At 34.4% G+C, this 19943-nt stretch overlaps 1 protein-coding gene across 6 annotated transcripts; it reads left to right on the forward strand.

Annotated features, from left to right (window-relative positions):
• The first annotated feature begins 680 nt into the window (after positions 1 to 680).
• Positions 681 to 17518, forward strand: LOC101209774 (restin homolog). 6 transcript variants are annotated; one of them, XM_031883679.1, is made up of 18 exons: positions 681 to 1200; positions 1473 to 1691; positions 1829 to 1924; positions 2242 to 2294; positions 2477 to 2573; positions 2658 to 2731; positions 4548 to 4662; positions 4840 to 4950; positions 5819 to 5907; positions 7174 to 7243; positions 8438 to 8503; positions 15526 to 15633; positions 15778 to 15908; positions 16062 to 16128; positions 16259 to 16323; positions 16408 to 16501; positions 16704 to 16771; positions 16891 to 17518. In XM_031883679.1, exons 1-18 carry the CDS (start codon positions 1045 to 1047, stop codon positions 17270 to 17272), a joined length of 2061 nt encoding a protein of 686 aa, XP_031739539.1. In that variant the 5' UTR covers positions 681 to 1044; the 3' UTR covers positions 17273 to 17518. The 6 variants fall into 6 exon arrangements, with proteins under 6 accessions (XP_031739539.1, XP_031739540.1, XP_011653611.1 ...); XM_031883680.1 differs by having other exon boundaries at positions 7177 to 7243; XM_011655309.2 differs by having other exon boundaries at positions 5831 to 5907.
• Positions 17519 to 19943: the final 2425 nt, after the last annotated feature.

Raw genomic sequence — 19943 nt, forward strand, 5'->3', positions numbered from 1 at the left:
TACAAAAAAAAAAAGAAAGAAAAAAAAACTATCAATCGTTTATAGAATATGAGAACCAAAACCTTATTACAACATTTGCAACTATTAATTTATAGTTATAATTGTTTAGGAATAGTTGTAAATATAACAAATTGCATATATAACAAAATTTCTTTCAAATTCTAATTTCAATATGTAATGAAAATATTTTAGTATATTTGTAATGATTTGAAATATTTTTTTCATTTAATTTTGAGGACAAAAAAGTTCTACCATTGTAATTATTTCTAATATTTAGGTTTAAAACGTGATAACCGCAATGTGTAGCAATTTTAAAATTTGATTAGATAATTTTTTTAAATATATCAAAGTTTATCGATGATTAATGAATAAGTTGCGAATATAATAATTAGATTTAATGTATTAATATATATATATATATATATATATATATATATATATATATATATATATATAGAAATATTTTAAAGATTATAAATATAACAGTTTGTTAATTTGACTCTGCTATATTTGCCTTACTCCATCCAAGGCTTGTAATTACGTTAGGGCTTGTTAAAGGAAATGGGCTCAGATTTAGGCCCAAGAAATAGGGAGGCCCAATTAATGGAAGTAGCGTGATTTGAAAGGGACCGTTTCCGGTAATCGTTATAAAATTTGGAGCGAAATTGCTGGCAAAGGAATCGAGCTATTGCCTCATAGAAGAAGAATTGCGTTGAACTGGGACGCGGTTCCTATTGACTTCTTCTTCCATTCTTTCATTCTCTACATTTTTTTCGATCTCTATTTCCTTTTCCGTCACTTTCAATTTCCATTCCTTTCATCTCTCTTCTCAATTTCTTTACCGATCGTTTTGCTTCAACAAGCTGTCCGATCAATCGGAGTTCATCCAACGGCATTGGAGATATAGTATCTGTAATTTTCAGAAAAACATTGATCCAGGTTGAGAGATTTAGTTTTGATCTCATTTTTGCGTATTGGAACGAGAGAGAGAGAGAGAGAGAGAGAGAGAGAGAGAGAGAGAGGCCGGGGGAGGCAAGGGCGGTGATGTCGTGGCTTAGAGCAGCGGTGATCAGGGCGGTGGAAGCAAGTGCCGGAGGAAAGGATAATATCACCCGCACCGTCCGTAACGTTGCCGGCACCGTCGTTTACCATGCTGGAAATGCTGTTGTAGAGGGCGCCAAGATCATTCAAGATCGCATTGTAATTTTATTCTCACTTTTCCTCTCAATTCTTAATGCGTCTGATGGCGTTTGGTTCTGTCAGTTGTTATCGTTGTGAATATTTGAACGTTTATTTCTTGGACATGGAACCGTACGGTATTGTTCTCTGTTTCACGTGCAGCTTTGTTTATATAGTAACGTTACGTCTGTGGCCAATGTGCATTACTAATTATCTTTTTGTATCCGCATTTGTTACTTGTTGCAATTTCTGCTTCTCAGACGAGTTAATTTAGGGTTTGATTTTTGAGGCAGGGACCGAGGAATATGCAGGGCTTTAAACAGACAGTAAAAAGGCTGGAAGAAATATCTATTTCATCTAGAGGCATAGAAAGAGTTCAGTTATTGAGAAGGTGGCTAGTTGCGCTCAAAGAGGTGGATAGATTTTCACTAGGTCCAATCGAGGATGGTAAAAATAGTCCGACAGATCAGCTTAACGAGGAAAATAGAGATTCTCCGAAAAAACCTACATTGGTGTGTATATCAATTAGTGTTGTGTTTCCTGAACATTTTTGCATGCCTAATTTGATTGAAGAATTTGTGGTTGTTTTTTTGTTCGTTTTCTCCCCCAGCATTGAACGTCATGAAATGTTGCTTGATATCTTGCGCAGGTCTATTATGTGGACCCAGATATGGGAGGGGAGCTAAAAACTTTTCGTGATGTATTTCTCACAAGCCAAGCTCTAGAAGGCATTACGTTGTCTATGGTGAGTCGATTTGTGTGCATGTGGATATCAATTTGTTTGCAAAACGTTGGTATGCGAAAATATGCTAAGTTGTTCCAACTTCCAACTTCCAAATATATCAACATTCATTTACTTTGTCTCTGTTGGAAATATGTAAATAATCTGATGAGCATAAAAGGCCTCAAGTTTGAACCTGTATTCATTTTATACGTAATTTATTTACATTCCCCCCCACCCACCCGAGAACTGAGGGATCTCTTGTTCTTAACTACTTTTGTGGATTTTGTTTTTGCTGATCATAGAGTTTAACCGCAGGTTAACTCTTTTCTATGACTCAGATTCTCGAAGAACCTAATGACGAAGAAGAATCACTACTTCTAGAGATTTATGGGTGAATATTCATTCTCAGTTAGGCCTTACGTGTTCTTTATGCCCTGCAGCTGATTTCAGTAATTCTTCTCACGTTACTTTTGCTGACAAGAAGAAACAATATTAAAAACTTCTATGCCTCATTGATCATTTTCCCACTCATATCATTAGACTTTAAGTTCCCTTTATCATGGCTATATTCAGGCTCTGTCTTTCAGGAGGAAAAGAAGTACGTCAAGCGGTAATGACGAGTGTACACAATTTGGCAAAAGCATTTTCGGAATACCAAGATGAAATACTGGTAATGTCATGAAGGCATGAATTAATTTAGCATAAAATTAGCATGGGCAAAGCAGTCACTTCCGTCTGTCACTGCCATTTTTAGGTAAAACGAGAAGAATTGCTCCAATATGTCCAAGATGCAATTGCTGGGCTGAAAATAAATGCTGATTTTGATAGGTGGTGAATAAGCATATCTTTCATATCTTTCATTGGTCTTAATCAATTAGTTATTGATGATTATGCATGCATGAATTTTTATGGACAGAATTACAACTGAACTAAATTGAAATCTATATAACGTGGTGGGTGTTAGCTCTAATGAGACTTCCAAGTTTGTATGACAAAAAAGGGGAATGTCCATGGAGGAAGCAAGAATTAATTTCCTAAGAGAACATTCAATCAAACTTGATCATAAACGTGATCCTTATCTCACTTAGTGTCATTAAATTTCTATTTGTTTTTGTCAATAAAGAAAACTACACACATGCGTGCACACAAATACGTTTTCAATCTTTTATATTTGATAGAATAAAATCACTATGTTTTTCTATATAACCTGGAGCTTGTCATTATCTAGTGAAGAAAGGGATTTTCTATAGGCAATTCACCATAAGAGAAAGTAACATCCCACTCTGAAAGGATTACGAAAAGCTTCAATTCACTGATGGTTTTATTAGACTGATTGACTAATTATAATTTCCAATTTCATATTAATGAAGCTTGTAAGTTTTTCTTTTGATCTTTCATTAATGATTGAAAAATTATAAAAGACTTCAAGAATTTAAGGTCTACAAAGCGTAGACTTAAGAAAATAAAAGAACTAAGCTCTTCCAACTAGGTCGTATTTTTGGTAACGATAATTTTGGGTGATTCAGAAATGCTACAAGATTAGGAATTTCATGAAGCCTTTTGTGGAATACCATGAAAACCTTGAAACTACAGCTAAGAATTTGTCTTCAATAAAGTTGGTAATGATATGGTATCAAGACATTTCTCTGGCATGATTCGTGTCAACCTTTTGGCAGGAAGATACCCAAGAAATTTTGACCTTTCAAAGGAAAAAGATTTGTTGATTTTTGAGCCTTGTGAGGAGAGCAATAGCCGTGGAAAGTTTTCAGAAGAAGATAAAGGATTTTTGGGTTTATTAGTCTACGCCTGAAATTTGCTGTAGCTTTGCAGGCCCATTGACAGCACAGTTGAAGAAAAACTAGTTTTGGTGGTGTGACAAAGTAGAGACAACACTCTAAGGGTTGTTTGGAGAGCTGAAATGTAATCAGGTTACTGAAAATCTGAGAGATGGTGGGATGCATGAAAATCGAGGGTGAAACCGAAATGGAATTTTGAAGCGTGGAAACGGTAGAAAAGAGGGTTGGATTGAAAGTTATCGAAACAAAATAAGTTTAGTATTACAAAACGAGCCCGAAAAATTCAATCCAAACATGAGTTTTGGATTACATTACATTACAATCTCATTCAATTATGGTTCACCAAACACCCCCCTAGAGGTTCTTATTCAGTGGAGGGTCAAGATATCAAGAAAACAACTTGGAAGCCAAAAATTGTTATTCAGTTTCCAACTTTTACCCACACAATTTCCATCCTTGAATCCAATTAGTCGTTTGATCTTCTCTGTATGTTTGTTAATTAGTCATGTATTTAATAACCATGTCAGGGATGAGGGAGAGGAGAGTTCTTTCCTGGATTATTTTGAGCATACAAGGGAGTGTTTTCAGATCTCTCAAATGTCTGAATTCTATTGTTGTGTTATTTTCAGACTATCGGCAAAAGTTCTCTTGTGATTGTGCTAACTCATGGCTCACCCCATAAATATTGTAGAGAGCAACAAACCTTTTAATATATCATGTTGTTCGATTAAATATATTGTGCAGATTTGCAAAATTCTCAATGGTGTTTCCATTGAGCAGATTCACCCATACTTCTTCTAATCTGTTTTCAAACAAATTTATTTATTCTTCCAATTTCCTGCTCGCAGAATAGATGCTAAAGCATGTAGTTTGAAAGAAACACTTGACGAAAATCATGAGGAGCTGCCACCTTCGAGAGAAGACCAAGATACAACATCTGATGGTGAAACTAGAGCTTCTAAGGTGATTATGAATTTATTTCCATTTATTAAATGTGGTCATTTTTTTAGTTAACCATCTTTAGTTATTTACTTAAACTTTAATGTTTTAGCAAGTACTTGTTCATCTTTCTATTAATTGCTTTCCATTTTGAGTTTTAAGAAAGTATAAATTACATTATATTCATTGTGTAAATTACAGATTCTACAAGAAATACTTTCACAAGTTCAATTATGCTCTAAATTGGAGGAGCTTCTACTAAAGAAGAAGCTTTTCAAGGATGGGGATTCTCCACAGCTTCATGCTGAAAAGGTCCGTTCCTCTCCCTGGCTATAGACTTAACACAATGGATAAAGGAACTAACTAATCTGATGCTTTGTTTAGTCAACTGGAGTTAGATTGCACATAACAAACTTCCATGTATGTTAATCACATCTCCCATTTTCTATACTTTTATTTCTCAACTTCAATCTTAGAAACTCCACACACGGTGATATCAACTTATATTTTTTAACTCTCATTTATACAATTTACTTATTAAACAAATTTCTTAATAGAGGTGTCGTGGATTTAGTCCTTAGGTGGTTATCTGACTGAGGTACCTGATGAATAAAGTTGAAATATTTGTGGCCTGCTCAATAAGATTTACTTTACTCTCTTTTCAATCAAAATCTAGAGTCTTACACGGTTTTACATGTTCTGCAATTGTTTATTTGTTTCTTCCCAGGAGAAAATTGATGTTGGAGTTGTAAAGTAGGTTCGTTTTTTATTTTATTTTATTTTTTAAAAATAAGAACAAGATTCTATAATGGTTATCAGGAGAAAATTGATGTTAAGATTGGAGAGAATCATAAAATCTATTCCTTTCACTGAAGATATATATGTATATATGTATATATATACACAAATGTTAATCTAAGTAGGAGAAGGTAAAAAGATAATAAACTACAATATGATAAATATATTTACAGTAGTGTTATGATACTAATATTAGCCCAAAAATAGGACTAATGGAAGATTAGAAGTACACTCCGTCATACAAAAACTATATTTTTGGTCTTCATGTTCTTCAAGTTGGTAGTTGTTTTAAAAAGAAAGTTGGTAATGAAACAACTTCTAGTTCTTTTATTTATTGATGGATTGTTTGTTGACGCTTCTACTGCTAAGCAACCACAATCAGTTTATGTTGCAGGTTGAGAAACTGAGAATTTTATCGGAATCTTTGGCCAATTCCACCTTAAAAGCTGAAAAGCGTATTGTAGATCACAGGTTTATCATATTACTAATCCATATTCATGGTTTGCATGTATTTCTCTATTGTTGATTTCACGTTTGTTGCTCTTTATGTACAATATGCCATTTTAAATTTGACACTCCCATTACTAGTGGAAGAATACAAAAGTTGAGGACAAGTGATCCTCTTTCAAAGTGAAGGAGTTAAAATATCACTCCCATTGGCTAAGATACAGATGACAGTAGTTACAATATCATTTACTACGAGAGCACCAAAGAGATGCCAGAGCTTTCACAATTTTCTCCAAAAACATCATTTTTTCTGTGAAATATTGAAAAATTCTAGTTTTTTCTAAGCAAAGTCTCTAACTTAAACCTTTAATTACATTGATTGAAAGGATTTTTTCCTCTCTCAGGAGTGTCCATAAGGGACTTGATCTCTTCTTAGTCTTTGCATATTGTGGATTAGTAAGCAAAACATTAAGATATGTTCTGAATATTTGTACTATTAAATGCCATCACTTGCAGAGGAGGGCCAATAAAAGTATGCTCCATCCAATTGCACAAAACATGGGGAAATCTAGAGAAGTTATAGGAAGTTGTCAAAAAATTGACAACTCAAGACTTCAAGCAAAATTACCCAAAAACATTCTAAACTTGGTTTACAAGAGGTAACATATTGTGGATGAATGCTACATGTTTGGGAATTTGGGCCAGGAGATTAATGATCGTTCATAGGGGAAAAAAAGCGGAGGAAATGAGGGAGCCCAAAATAGAACTTTACATTCTTTACTCTTGATGTTAATCCTTTCATCTCCCTGAACCCCAATTTTTTTTTAACAAGAAACAAAACTTTTCATCATTGATCATAATCAAAAGAGACTGATGATCAAAAGATACAGACTCTCACATGTGTTTGATTATGTATAAATGTCTTCCTGTGGTTTGACATCTATGATGATCAACTGATAGGCAGCTGACCATTATGGTTTTTAACGCAAAAAAACAAAGCACCAACATGAAAACAAAAGAATATTATCTGCCTCAAGTGAGTCAGTAATCTATAACCTTTAACGTTTGTTGTAATAAAATATTAAGCTGTCACAAAGATCTCAATTGTCATTTCAACTTTTCAAGTAGTATTGATGATAAAAGGATTAGAGAATAGATATGATTTATTATAATGACAGCATCATATAAGTATACGGAGGTAATTGTGTTGATAAGGGTGTCTTAAAGTGGAGATCCACTTCTGGCTCTCTTGTTGAATGTGTTTCTTTTACCTTTTTTGCATGTCATTAGCAGAGAGCAGAAGGAGGAGGCACTCAACTTTCGGGTAGCTAAGTCCAAGGAAATGGTCCAAGCTGAGAAGGTAATCTTTGATAATTATCACTTAGAGATGTTAATTAATCCAACAGAAAATATCAGGTTAGTGTGTATGGTATGCTTTAGATAGCTTGCTATCCAATTTTTGGGTTTGTCAATTTCATGGCGCTTCTTGCTTTGCCAATTTTTTACCCGTTTACTCTTCCTCAGTAAAGAAGTCGTTTTAATTATCAATCGAAGGCAAACTATATGCTTTCAAACTTTACCTTTACACCCAACTAAGAGATGTTGATTGATGGCAGAGAACAATGAGATAATCTGTATATTGTCGTTAATTAGTTAGTTGTTAATTTAGATTAATTAGTGTTTAATTAGTCAATTGTCGTATTTAGTTGTATGGCTATAAATACTACTTTTTCTTTAATGGAACTGTAGTTCTTTGAAAGTGTTCTCTCAACTTTAGAGATGAATTTCTCTTCTTTCACTATGAATTTGGCCTTAATACCTTCAACCCACCAAATCGTAGCTTCAGTGAAGTATGGCAATGGGATTTACTGTGGTGTTTTTAAAATTTTACATACTTGGTTGATTCAGAAGGTGTTTCATTTAAAGGTTTGGAATAATTTGTATTCTTTGAAGCTCTCCTTTGGAAGATCTCTAATAGATCAGAAATTGATTCCAGTCCATCAACATATCAAGTTTTAGAAAAACAGTTGATTCACTATTGTTTTAATTATACACTTGTATCAATTGTTTTTAAATATGAATATGATTTTTTAATATAAATATGATGTGTTTGTAGCCAGAATATTTTTTTGTAATTCTGGTCTTCCAATAATTACTATAGATTGGAGTGGGGTTGGCTGTTATTTCCTTTCGATCAATATATCTCAGTTTCTTGTAAAAGAAATAATTATAATCTTGTTATATGAATTTTTTTATAAATATTTTAGAATATTATGATTCCTATTCAAAATTTACAATTTATGATGATGAGAAATGTTTCCAAGAGGAATTACGGAGTTATATTACTCTTGTGACTTCTAGTTAGGCTCCTTCCCTTCTTCACTTCTTTCTCTTTTGGTATATTTTATTTCTCAATGAAATTTTATGTAGCATAAAATTTCTATTTGTATTTAACAACAGCTTAGTTGCATGCTTGGAATTCAAGTACTTCCTATTATGGTTGTGTTAGTGAAATCCATTTCATTACTTATCGTAGTCAAACTTCATGGTACAGGAATTGACAGATGATATTGGAGAACTTGAGAACCAAAAGGATCGGCTGGAGGCTGAATTGAAAAAGGTTGGATTTCTTTTTCTGCCATGTTCAGCAGGCTGTCTTGTATATTGAAATTCTTTCGTTTATCTATTGTCTGGCCCTTTCCCTCTCTAACCAATTGCTTATTGCTATGATGATTGGTTGTGCTTTTATTTATTTTCCATATTTTTCCAATGGGAAGTTCGTATATGCTTCATGGGTTACTTTAGTGTGTTCACTTATGTTTTGACAGTCAACAAAAAATACTAGGAATCTTCTTCCTCATTAAGATAGAATGACACTAACTCCAGTACAGGCACCAACAGGAACTTTAAATGGGTGAGCAAACTAGTAAAAACCAAGACTATTGTTATATGGATCTTCATTATGCGTTCAAAGTTCCCCTTCTGTTTCTGTCTACTGAAATCTTCTTTTTGATGCAACTTGTTGGTAGGGTGATGATGGGGTTAAAACCACAATTGAGCTTTTCATTAAAAGTAGCAAGACCTAGAAAAGTTTCAGACATGCAGTTTCCCATTAATTGATAGAAACTATAAATATTTTGTAGTTGCAGAGCAAGGCAGTAAAGGTTATTAGGTGGAGGGAAATATTGGGAAAAAAACCATGAAAAAGCCTTTTCCCTTCTTGTTCTTAATTGTGATGGACATTTTAAGTTGACTCATTTTAAAGGGAGTGGAAGGAAATATTAGCGAACCTTTTAGGGTCGGTTTCAATGAGGTTTCCGTGTCTCACCTTCAGTTTGCCATCGTTACGATGTTGTTGTGATCTGGTAATGAGGCTTCCTTCTTAAACCTTATGCATCTGGTGGGGTTGTTTGAGATGATGTTTGGGCTAAAAATTAACACGAGCAAGTGCCAAGTCTTGAGTATTAGCTGTGATTGGGGTAAGCTCAATAGATGGGCTACTGTGGTTGGTTGTGACGTAAGTTCCCTTTCTACTAACTAACTTAGTCTTCCTTTGGAGGGTAATCTGAGGGTTACAGTCTTCCGGGATCCAGTTTCTGAGAAGTCAGTAAAAGGTTAGCTTTTGGGAAGAAAGGTGGTTGATTAGCTTTAGGGCTTAGTGGTCTTCTCGTTTACTACTTTCCCTTATTGAAAGCTCCTAGCTTTGTCTGCTTATGAGAATTTTTCTTTGGGAAAGGATGGATAGGGGGAAGGGATCTCATTTGGTTAGCTGGCATAGGATAACTATGAGCAAGTATGATTTCGCTCCTTTTGAGTGGGTCGCTAAAGGGCTTGAAGGCACACATCATGCTCCTAGAAGGACATCTTGCTTGAGCTCCCGTATTTCTCTTCTTGGATTTAGATGCACTGTGGGGGATGGCAAGGAGACGTTTTTTTTTTTTTGTAAGATCATTGAGTTGGGGATAGCCCTGAAATCAATAAGCCTATTTATTTTTTTTTGAAAAGGATACGAGTCTCACTGTTATTAATATAAATAAAGAGACAAAGCTCAATGTACATGATGATTATACAAAGAGCAATAGGGGAGAGGGAGGATCAACAAGCGCATCTGGGCATTTCAACTAGGTTGACACCCCCTTAGCGCCCTCAACACAACCAAAAAGCCTCTTTATTAAAGATAACAAATGAGACTAAAGTTCAAAGTACAAGAGAATTATACTAAGAGCAAAAAGAACTAAGGAAAAATACAGGCTAAAACAAAGATTATACTTGGACAACATAAATATGATGGCTATTAAACCACCAATTCATCCAAAAGCTTAAGCTGGTGGTTGAAGGCAAATTTAATTATATATCACCAACACTCCCCCTCACTTGTGGGCTTGAAATATCTGAAAGGCCCAACAAGTGGAAATTGATTTTAATTGGGGAGGAAACGACAAGAAATATCTGAAAGGCCCAACAAGTGGAAATTGATTTTAATTGGGGAGGAAACGACAATGCAGGGGCTTGAACACAGGACCTCCCTGGACCACCTGCTCTGATACCATATTAAACCACCAATTCATCCAAAAGCTTAAGCTGGTGGTTGAAGGCAAATTTAATTATATATCACCAACAATGGCAACCTAAAAATGAGCCCAAATAGAAAAACAAAGAGCTAATTAAAGCCACTCAAAGACAATATATGAATAGAAAGCTAAATACAAAGCAAAACGTAAACGCTCTCTACACATGAATCTAAATTCTTGCACTCCCAATTCTTCAAGATAAAAGGAGAAATAGAACACCAATAAGATGCAACCAGCTGCTTCAAACTATCTTGCCAATGCAATCCAATGAGTAGATGAACTTGAAGAAATCTTCCAACCCACGACATCTGGTTCGAGAAGAAATAGGACCCAATAAACAGCAAAAATTTAATTGCATGTTCCCAAAATATATCCCTGGTAGTTGATCTCCTATGGCAAGAAATCGAAGACCAACACAAAAACCATTATTAAGCTAGCGACAACAATCAATGCGGCTTTACTTGCTCACCCATGTGAAGAAAAATCATGGAAAGACAAAAGTTGGTCCAATAGCTGGGGAAACTACATTCAGCGGCTGACAAATCAACCTAAAATAAGTCCACAATCGGCAACTAGACTTTAGATGATCTGGGATTTCACAAGACTAGGGATGAGAGCCAGTAGCAGAGGGTAGTTTTTCAACTTTGGATGGTACATCGAGTTTTGAGAAGGCTATGCCTTTGTTGGTGAGAGGTGTCACTCTTTGGAGCAATTAAGACTCTTTGGAGTACACAAGATAACCTTTCTCCATCATTGGGTTCTAATACTTCTTCTTCTTGAGAGAAATCTCCTTATTGTTCTTCAATATAATCTTCATTTTCTTCAAGAATAGCCACTGTCTTTCTTTTTGGGCAAGCATTGAAGAGATGGCCGGATTGACCACAGCAGAAGCACTTGCTCAAATTTGGTCTTTGATAAACATTTTCTGCTTGTTTCTTGGGAACTGCATTAACTTTTTTCGCATTCAGTTCACTAGCCTTATCCTTTTCTTGATCTTTAGTGGATTGTGCAGCAGAAGGCTTAGAGCTAGTGTTGATATTCCACGGTCCCCTTGTGTTTTTCTTTGAATTCAACTCATTGATCTCTTCTACTAACTTTGCATTAGCATCAGAAAGACTGAAAAAGGGTTGTAATTTTACCCTTTTTTCTTATATCAAATCTCAAACCTTCAACAAACCAGGCAATAAGATGTTGTTCGTTTTCCATTAAATTGATTCTTGCACCCAACCGCTGGAATTCTTCTATATAATCAGCAACTATTCTTGTTCCTTGCCGGCAATTATGGTACTGATTATAGAGGGTTTGCTCATAGTTGGGTGGAAGGAAATGAGCCTTCATAGGTCTCTCTTCTCATTTCTTCTCCTATTAACCTCAAGTTTCTCCCACCAAGCAGATGCTCCAGCCTTCAACTTCAATGCTACTAGATGCACCTTCTTCATCTTGGGAATATTCGTGTAATTAAAAGAAATTTCAGTATTTTTCAACCAATCAAGGAAAACTTCAATATTACATTTACCATCTTAACTAGGAAGGTCAATCTTCATCTTAAATTATGCTGGTTCCTTCTCCTTCCATCTACATGTGGTCGGAATCTTTTGTTTTGATCAATTACTGGTCTTTCTTGCAGTTCATCATTAGTGGAACTCCAATCTTGAAGTTCTTGGTTTCTTGGAAGGAATCTTGAAATGGTCTCCTTCTTTCTTGAACTTCATATCTTTTTTCTTGATGAACTCGTCCAGGTCTATGCATTGCAGCACCACGGATGCCACGCTGGCTCTAGTCACAAACGATTTCTTGATCATCTTGATGCTCTATTTGGGGATGAACTAACATTTCTAAACTTTGAAGAACTTCTGGCATTGTTGTTTGTGATCCCTTCACCAAAGCCTCCAAGGACAACAAACGTCTTGAGACGGTTCTTGGAGAGAAGATGGGTGTTTCATCCGCCTCTTGGTTGTGAGTAGGTTGCTCAATTGCTACTGGTTGATTTCGCCTAACAGCCATAGGTCTTGAAGAGCTTACGGTGCTTTGATACCATTTTGGTGTAAACCGAAGAATCTTTTTATTTGAATGAATAATCTACCCTCAGTGTAGGAGATGCTTTATTTATAGAGGAAAATAGTACAAGTAGTTGGTTACATAGTAACTAAGTAGTTTTTGTTAACTAATAGTGAGCTAAAACAGAAACTAGAAAACAGTAGATAACCAGTAGGTTTAAGCTATTTGATTTACATCATATTGTCGCTAAAAATGGAGCCAATCTTATGGAACGAGGTCAGGCACTTACTCACCTTGTAAATATGGGGAGATTGTAAAACGTTACATAAAAAATGCTGGTCAAGATCACTGATACCAAATTAAGGAGTCTTTCAGTTTGCTATTCAAATGGCAATATTTTCAAATTGAGGAAAAAGCCATATGGAGGAGAGTGATTTTGCCTAAAAATGGAGCCAATCTTATGGAACGAGGTCGGGCACTTACTCTTGCACACATCGAAAGGACTGTGGAAATGCATTGCTAAACAAAAAGACCTCATCCATAATTATTGTGGTAGGCAGCTGGGTAAAGGAGGCAAAACATCTTTCTGAAATGATTCTTGGATTGGCAGGAATTCTCTTGAAGAATTATACTCAGGCAGATGCATTATTTGTTAAGAATATTGCATCCACTGCGAACCTTCCATTATCCAATAAATCATCTTGGAACCTCTCTCTCAGACTGAAAGATGAAATTTGTTGATCTTTGGTTACAAAATGTATTAAACATGCTCTTTATCAGCCATCCGTTCAATGATAAGAAAGTGATCTTATGTACCTTTATCATCAGGCCTACTTTTGGCTCATTTGGAACGAGCGGAATCACCGTATCTTTGAAGATACAGAGTTTGGTTTTTGTTACATCTTTGGTCACCTACATTGCTCATTTGGTGTAAATTCACTCTGAATGTAACCTTACTTCTCTTATTTCATAATGAAATACCATTTTGTTCTTTTTTATATTCGTGAGTGTCCGAGCTAGCTTACGTGTACCTCCACTAATCTCACGATACAACCTGCTTGACCCTACAACATTTGGGTGTCAAGGAAACTTGTAAGAAATCAATTTCTAGGTAGGTGGTCACCATGGATTTGAACACATGACCTCTTAGTTATTGAGACTATGTTTCCCTTTTCACCACTAGGCCAACCTATGATGGTTATGAAATACCATTTTGTTATCCCACACGGCTTTAGTAATTTCATTCTATCAATGAAATTATAATTATGTTTCTCATAGAAAAAGTTAATAAAAAAATTAACATCAATTTCTTTCTTAACTCCGTGTGGAGATCTGCATTTTGGGTCATGGAAGTGCATTTCATGTTCCTATCGCCTCTTATTCTTGTTGGGACATCCTGGAGATGATCCTTCTTTTGTTCCCTTTAACTTGATATTATATTAAACTTTGTTAAACACCTAGAATCTTGGTATGGCTTTGTTAAATTGTCTCTCATCTTCTGGCGTATTGCTACAGAGCCACACCAAGATTTCAGGCCTTCTATTGGGTGGTTCTATCTAAATGAATGTTTAGGGCATCGTGAGAGCTTGATTAACTGGTTTCCCATTTTCTTAGTTGAACTAAATATGTTGTCATGAAATTCACGACTCTTTTGCCTCAAAAAATGCCAGCATTATTTTGAGAGCCTTCATTTGTAAGAGCTGCTACAATCGCCTATGTGCTTGAAATCTTCACTTTGTTCTCTTGCCTTGATTCATTAGTGCAGAATCTTGTGTTCACCTTTGTGAGCTCTTGGCTTCAATGTTTGTGCATTATACTTTCTTCATTTCAGTGAACACCTTCTTTTGCTCATGCAAACTTGCTGGCAACTCATTTTTTGCTTGTTTTTTTCCTCCTAATTTGCCGTCTCACTTGTCCGTTGCAAGTGTGAGACAAATGCTTCATGAACTTTTTTTTTTCTATGCGAAGATGAGTTCTTTAGTTGAATCCTTTCTGTTTTCTTTTCTTGCATCTCTTTCATTATTTTTGACAATCTTTCAATCAAGTTACCTAATCTTGATCTTTGATTTAAACCCTGGGACACTGTTAATAACTCTATCAAGCCTATTAGATGTTCTTACTAATTATGAAAGATGCCAACAAGAAACACAATTTCACTTTTTAGAATTACACTTTATCCTTAGGCTTTCCTAGATTTTGTTGAACTTAGCTGATAGTCGAATAATTATATCGCGTGGGATAAAAATTATCAGTTAGATTCTCAATTTCAAGATGTATGAAAGAGATGGCAGTTGTCACACCTCATTTCATTTTGATACATTGTCTTGCCACTTGATAAATACTTCTGGTGGTCGGTGAAAAGATTATATTAGTTTCTCAATTTGATGAAAGGCCATGAAATTCAATCCATTCTTTTCCCCAGTTTATCTTGATGATATTGGGAAAGTGAGAATCCAGATAAGAAATTCAAGGAGACCATTTTTGCCAAATTGGATTCTTTTGTATGGAGAAGTAGTGAAGATTTGGATTAAACTTCTTTTTATTGATCAGTGAGTTTTTTCTTTCCTTTTTTGGTTAAAAATAGTGAAGATTTTGGATCATCTCTTCTCCTAGCCTTTTTGCTCAGCTATTATGGTGGGAGATTTCTGAAGCCTCCAATTTTTATCTTGTTATCCTGAGAAGCATCCAGAACTTGATTATCAACTTCTCTGCAGCCAGATGAAGTAAGATTAGGGGGATATCTCAGATGAATTTTGGTTCCAGTAACCTTTAAATTATTATATATATTTTGATGACTGAGCTATGTACAAATATTTGGTTATCGCTGGGTTATAAATGTGTCCAATCACCTCTTTGGCTAACTTCATTCCATGAAAATGAAATAGAAATATTATTCCCTCTTAAATAGATAAATAAAATAAAATGTAGAACTGGATTTTCATTGTCAGTACTCAGTTTATCCAATACTCTGTGTGCAAAATTTTCTCTGCTTCTTTGGATTTCAACCTCCATCATAATACTTGAACTCTGTTTTTGCTTATCAGTTTCTGTGGGCATGTATACTGTGTTTCAGGTCAACACTTTGCTCTCTGCTGCCCGGATGCGCCTTCATAATGCAAGAGAAGAAAGAGAGCATTTTGATGAAGCGAGTAACCAGATACTTGTGCACTTGAAGACAAAGGTAATCAAGAACTATTGGTTGTAACTTATTCTTCTTGCAATAGTGTCAAATTGAAAGTTTTTTTTTTAAAAAAAATAATAAAATAAAAATAGAATTCCTTTTCATTAGATTTTAACTTTCACCGATGATTTTCTTTGGTTATAGGAAGATGAGCTGTTCAAATCTGTTGCTTCATATAAAGTAGAAGCCGGTGCTGTAAATGCATGTAAAAACTTTTTAGAGCATACATGGAACCTCCAGATATCCCAAAGACAATTGAAGGAGGAGCATGTCGAGTATGTTAAATTTTTTTGCCAAAAATATTATTCGAGTTGCGTTTTTTGTTTTGGAATCAAATAAATGGAATGAGCTATCATGTCTTTCCCTTTATTACTCTATTCTAGTCTGAGTAAATTGCTTGGCTTTTGTTTCTTTCCTCTTTTTTCAAGTGGTGAGCTGGAAAAATATGGAGATTATTTTGTGAAGTTGGTCATCAGCCTTCTCTCTTCTTACAAGGTACTAATTTAGGTTATCTAGTTCACTGATTTTATCTTCATCAGTTGCCATTCACTGCTTCTATGGTTTGTGGTTTACTGATTTAAGTTTTCTGAACTGTCGTGCACATTGGCCCATCTATTCTCTTTAGGGAAAATTGGAGCCCGCACTTTCTTGTATCAGAAAACTTGAGGAGAACTTGAGTTCGATGAAAGAGTATGGCTCTTCTAAAAAACATCTTGTTCTTACGAAAATAATCTTGATATAATTAACCAGGCTGCTAAGGCCTACTTTCTTCAGGTCAGATGTCTCACCCGATACAGATGATAGAAGTTTAAATGTCCATAAACAACGAAGAAAGCTTGAAGAGGAATACTTGGATATGGAGTCCAAGGTATATCGTTATTTGTGATATTTATGAATGATTGTAAGGTGTTAGTTTAGTCCATTCTACTTCAAAACAATGTTGTATTTGCCACTCACAATCTTTAATTTGTTGCTAGTGTTTAGCTTTTAGTCTTTCAACTGTGCTCTTTGTTGTATTATCTAATCAATTTTGTGGTCTGTCTAATTCCTTGCTTTTATTAACTGGCCAGTTTGTTTCCACCTTAAGCACTGTGGATACAGTAAGAATGCAATTCTATGAAACAAAAGGAGTTGTCAGGTACTAAAACTCTGTTGACTAGGCAAGAAAATAGGATGACATTCATTGTCAATGTTTTCCATTTTTATCACCCCTTGACTACTAGTTTTATGACAACACAATGGACACTCTTGATCCAGGAATCTTGACGAGAAGGTACAAGAGACATTTGATGCACTTGAAAAAATAAAACAAGAATTTGAATCCATCAAGAGACCGAAACTGATGATTGAAACTGTTAGGCGAAAACCAGAGCTACCCATCAATGAAAAGCCGCATGTAGTAAATTCAAATCCAAGTTTCACATCCGGACAAACAGCCGAAGTTCGAAGACTAAATTTCGAAGATATTGACGAATCCTTAGCAAAACGAACAAAGAATTTCAGCATGGAAGCAGAAATGGCAAAACTAGATTCGGATGAAGGAATAGACACAATCGACTCAAATGAGGAGATAAATGACTGGGAATTTGATGAACTTGGAAGAGACTACGATACAATATCCAACCACCAAAAAAGATGAAACTTCCATCCTGGTATGTCAATGTTTATAATTCAATTCTTTAAAACTTCCAAGAAGACCCATGCAGTATTAAAATTATTATGATGACCTGTGATAGAAAAATGCTATTATTTACATGAAAGATTCGTGAAGCAAAAATACAAGTGTAAAATTTTCTATATGGATGAAGTTTTGTATGTACAAATACACTATACCATGAAACAATCATTCAAGTATATATATAGTTTATATCTTAATTTATTTGCATGGAGAATGTCCAGTGTAGGTGTGTACTGTAGATTATGTAGTGTGTGTGTTTTTATGGTGAAAATGGAAGAATGATTTAAGGTGGGTAGAGTGTGGTCCAGTTGTGGTTTTGTGTACTATTTGGAGGATGCAGTTTTGGAGTGTACACCACACACACAAAAGAGGGAATATATTTGGAGGGGTAGTAGCCACAGGGAGTAGGAGCCCTTTTAAATCTTACACTGAATAATCATAATCATCATCATCATGTATTATTACATGTGAAGGCTCATCACTTCGTATAACTAATAACAACGAGCTGTGCCCAATTGTGTTCAAACAGACCCACTTCCTATTTGCTTACCACGTGACACCATCTCATCCAATTATGCCCCTTTTCCTCTCTCTCTCTGAATTGATATGTTATTAACTTTTAAGGACTCTTTGAACTATTTTAGTGGCAGATCTAGAAATTCTCTTTTAGGAAGAATAATTTTAGGGATTGTTGGAAGGCTAATTCACCGCTAGGCCAACTAATGATATTGATCTTAAAATTATATATATATATTATATAACGAACATAAAGTTGAGTATGGCTTGAGCCCATTAGACCTACACTCAATACACTAGTGATTTCGATTCCTTACGAATCAAAATAGAGGAACCAACTTGGTTATTTTGCAAAAGTACAAGATCAAAATAAAAAAAATGAATTTGATAGTTATAAAATAAATCAAAACCAAAAGTATTTTGTAGAAGTTTGGGAGGGCAAATTTGATATGGATTAATATTACTTGCTTTAAAAATTGTTTCTAACTACAGAATTCCAAAGTGTAACAAGTGGTGTTTATGCTATATTTTTGAGCAAGGTGTTTCTCTGCTTTTGCATTTTTCTTGCTTATTTATGTAAATAAATTAATTTTTCTTCAATCATGAATACACAAACGATACGAACTAGCAAACACCAATCAACAAAAATATTAAATTTTGAAGTGTACACCCAAAGGTAAATTTAAAAGTACACATCAGTAAGCTTCCACATTCATTTTCAAATATTATTTAAATATGTGTAGTATTTGCCTTTTGTCCTCCTCTTTATCAAAATGTTCTAATCTCTTTATATCTTAATTTTTGTAACACCTTTGTTTGTTAACTAATGCAACACATCTATCTCTACAACGAACCACAATAAACCAGGAGTCTCATATTTTGTGTTCACACTAATAATAATAGTTTCCATTAAAGCAACATTAAAAGCTAGTTTGTTTGCTATCTAAACTTGATCATATATCTATAACATTAAAATTTCCAAAAAAAAAAAAAAAGAACGAAGTTGGTTACTTAATAAAACTTTGCAACAACTGAAAACTAACCAATATTGAGTAGCAGATTTGTATTGAAATTTGGAAAAGTGGATGAGAGAGAAATGTAAAGAGTTTTGAAGTTCACCCTCTCTGTCTCAGTGTCTCTCCCTCTAATATTAATAACAACAATTCATTAGTTATTTAATTATTCATTAATCAACTTATTAAAAAGCAAAGTAAGATTTGATTTTCCGACATGTTGACCAGGTCAAAACGAGGAGGCCCATATGCCCCTTCCATTTGATAAGCCCTATGCATACATTATTTATCTCTCTCTCTCTCTCTCACACACACACACATACACATATATACTTTTTATACTTATTATATATATTTGTTTCTGATATTCAGATATGGGAGGGGAGCAGCCAATAAATTATTACATGTCCAGAAAATTTTCTCTTGGAGGGAAAAAATAGTAATCTTAAGTTGAGAGATTGTTGGCTGCTAAAATATCTCATCCCCACTTTGTATGAAAAATATCATCAAAGTTTACATCCCCACTTTCAACCCAAAATATCATGAAAGTTTACATTCCCACTTTGTACGAAAAATATCATTAAAGCTTACTAATTTTGGTTGTGTTCTAACGTGAGTGTTACTAATTTCGACAATGAAAAATCAATTTAATTAAGCGGTTAACTTTGTCAATCAAGTAGTTAAGTGCTAAAGTTAACGTAATTCAATAGTAATTGATACGTATATATTTTTTAAGATCGAAGGTTTAATTTTGTACTTTTTATGTGATATTGTGTTAAAAAAAATAATAATAAATCCAAACAATGAATTCTTTTTAACAACTAAGTTTTTTGAAAAATTAAGTATCAAATAGCCATCAAAATGTTTTTTTAGTTCAAATAATTAGGAGGGTTGATTACAAATGTAAATATGAACCTCATATTTTCATTACAATTACCTAACAACTATAAACAATAAACATAATTAAAATCAAAAGTTCACTTCTCAAATTACAAGTCAGAAATAAACATGGTCTAATCTCAATAACAAATATACATAAACAAACAAAAATCCAATTAATTAGAAGACTCTCACAATTTTGTTAGATCTTTTAGATGTTTGTT

This window comes from Cucumis sativus, chromosome 4 (genome assembly GCF_000004075.3).
Source record: "Cucumis sativus cultivar 9930 chromosome 4, Cucumber_9930_V3, whole genome shotgun sequence".
Lineage (NCBI taxonomy): Eukaryota > Viridiplantae > Streptophyta > Magnoliopsida > Cucurbitales > Cucurbitaceae > Cucumis > Cucumis sativus.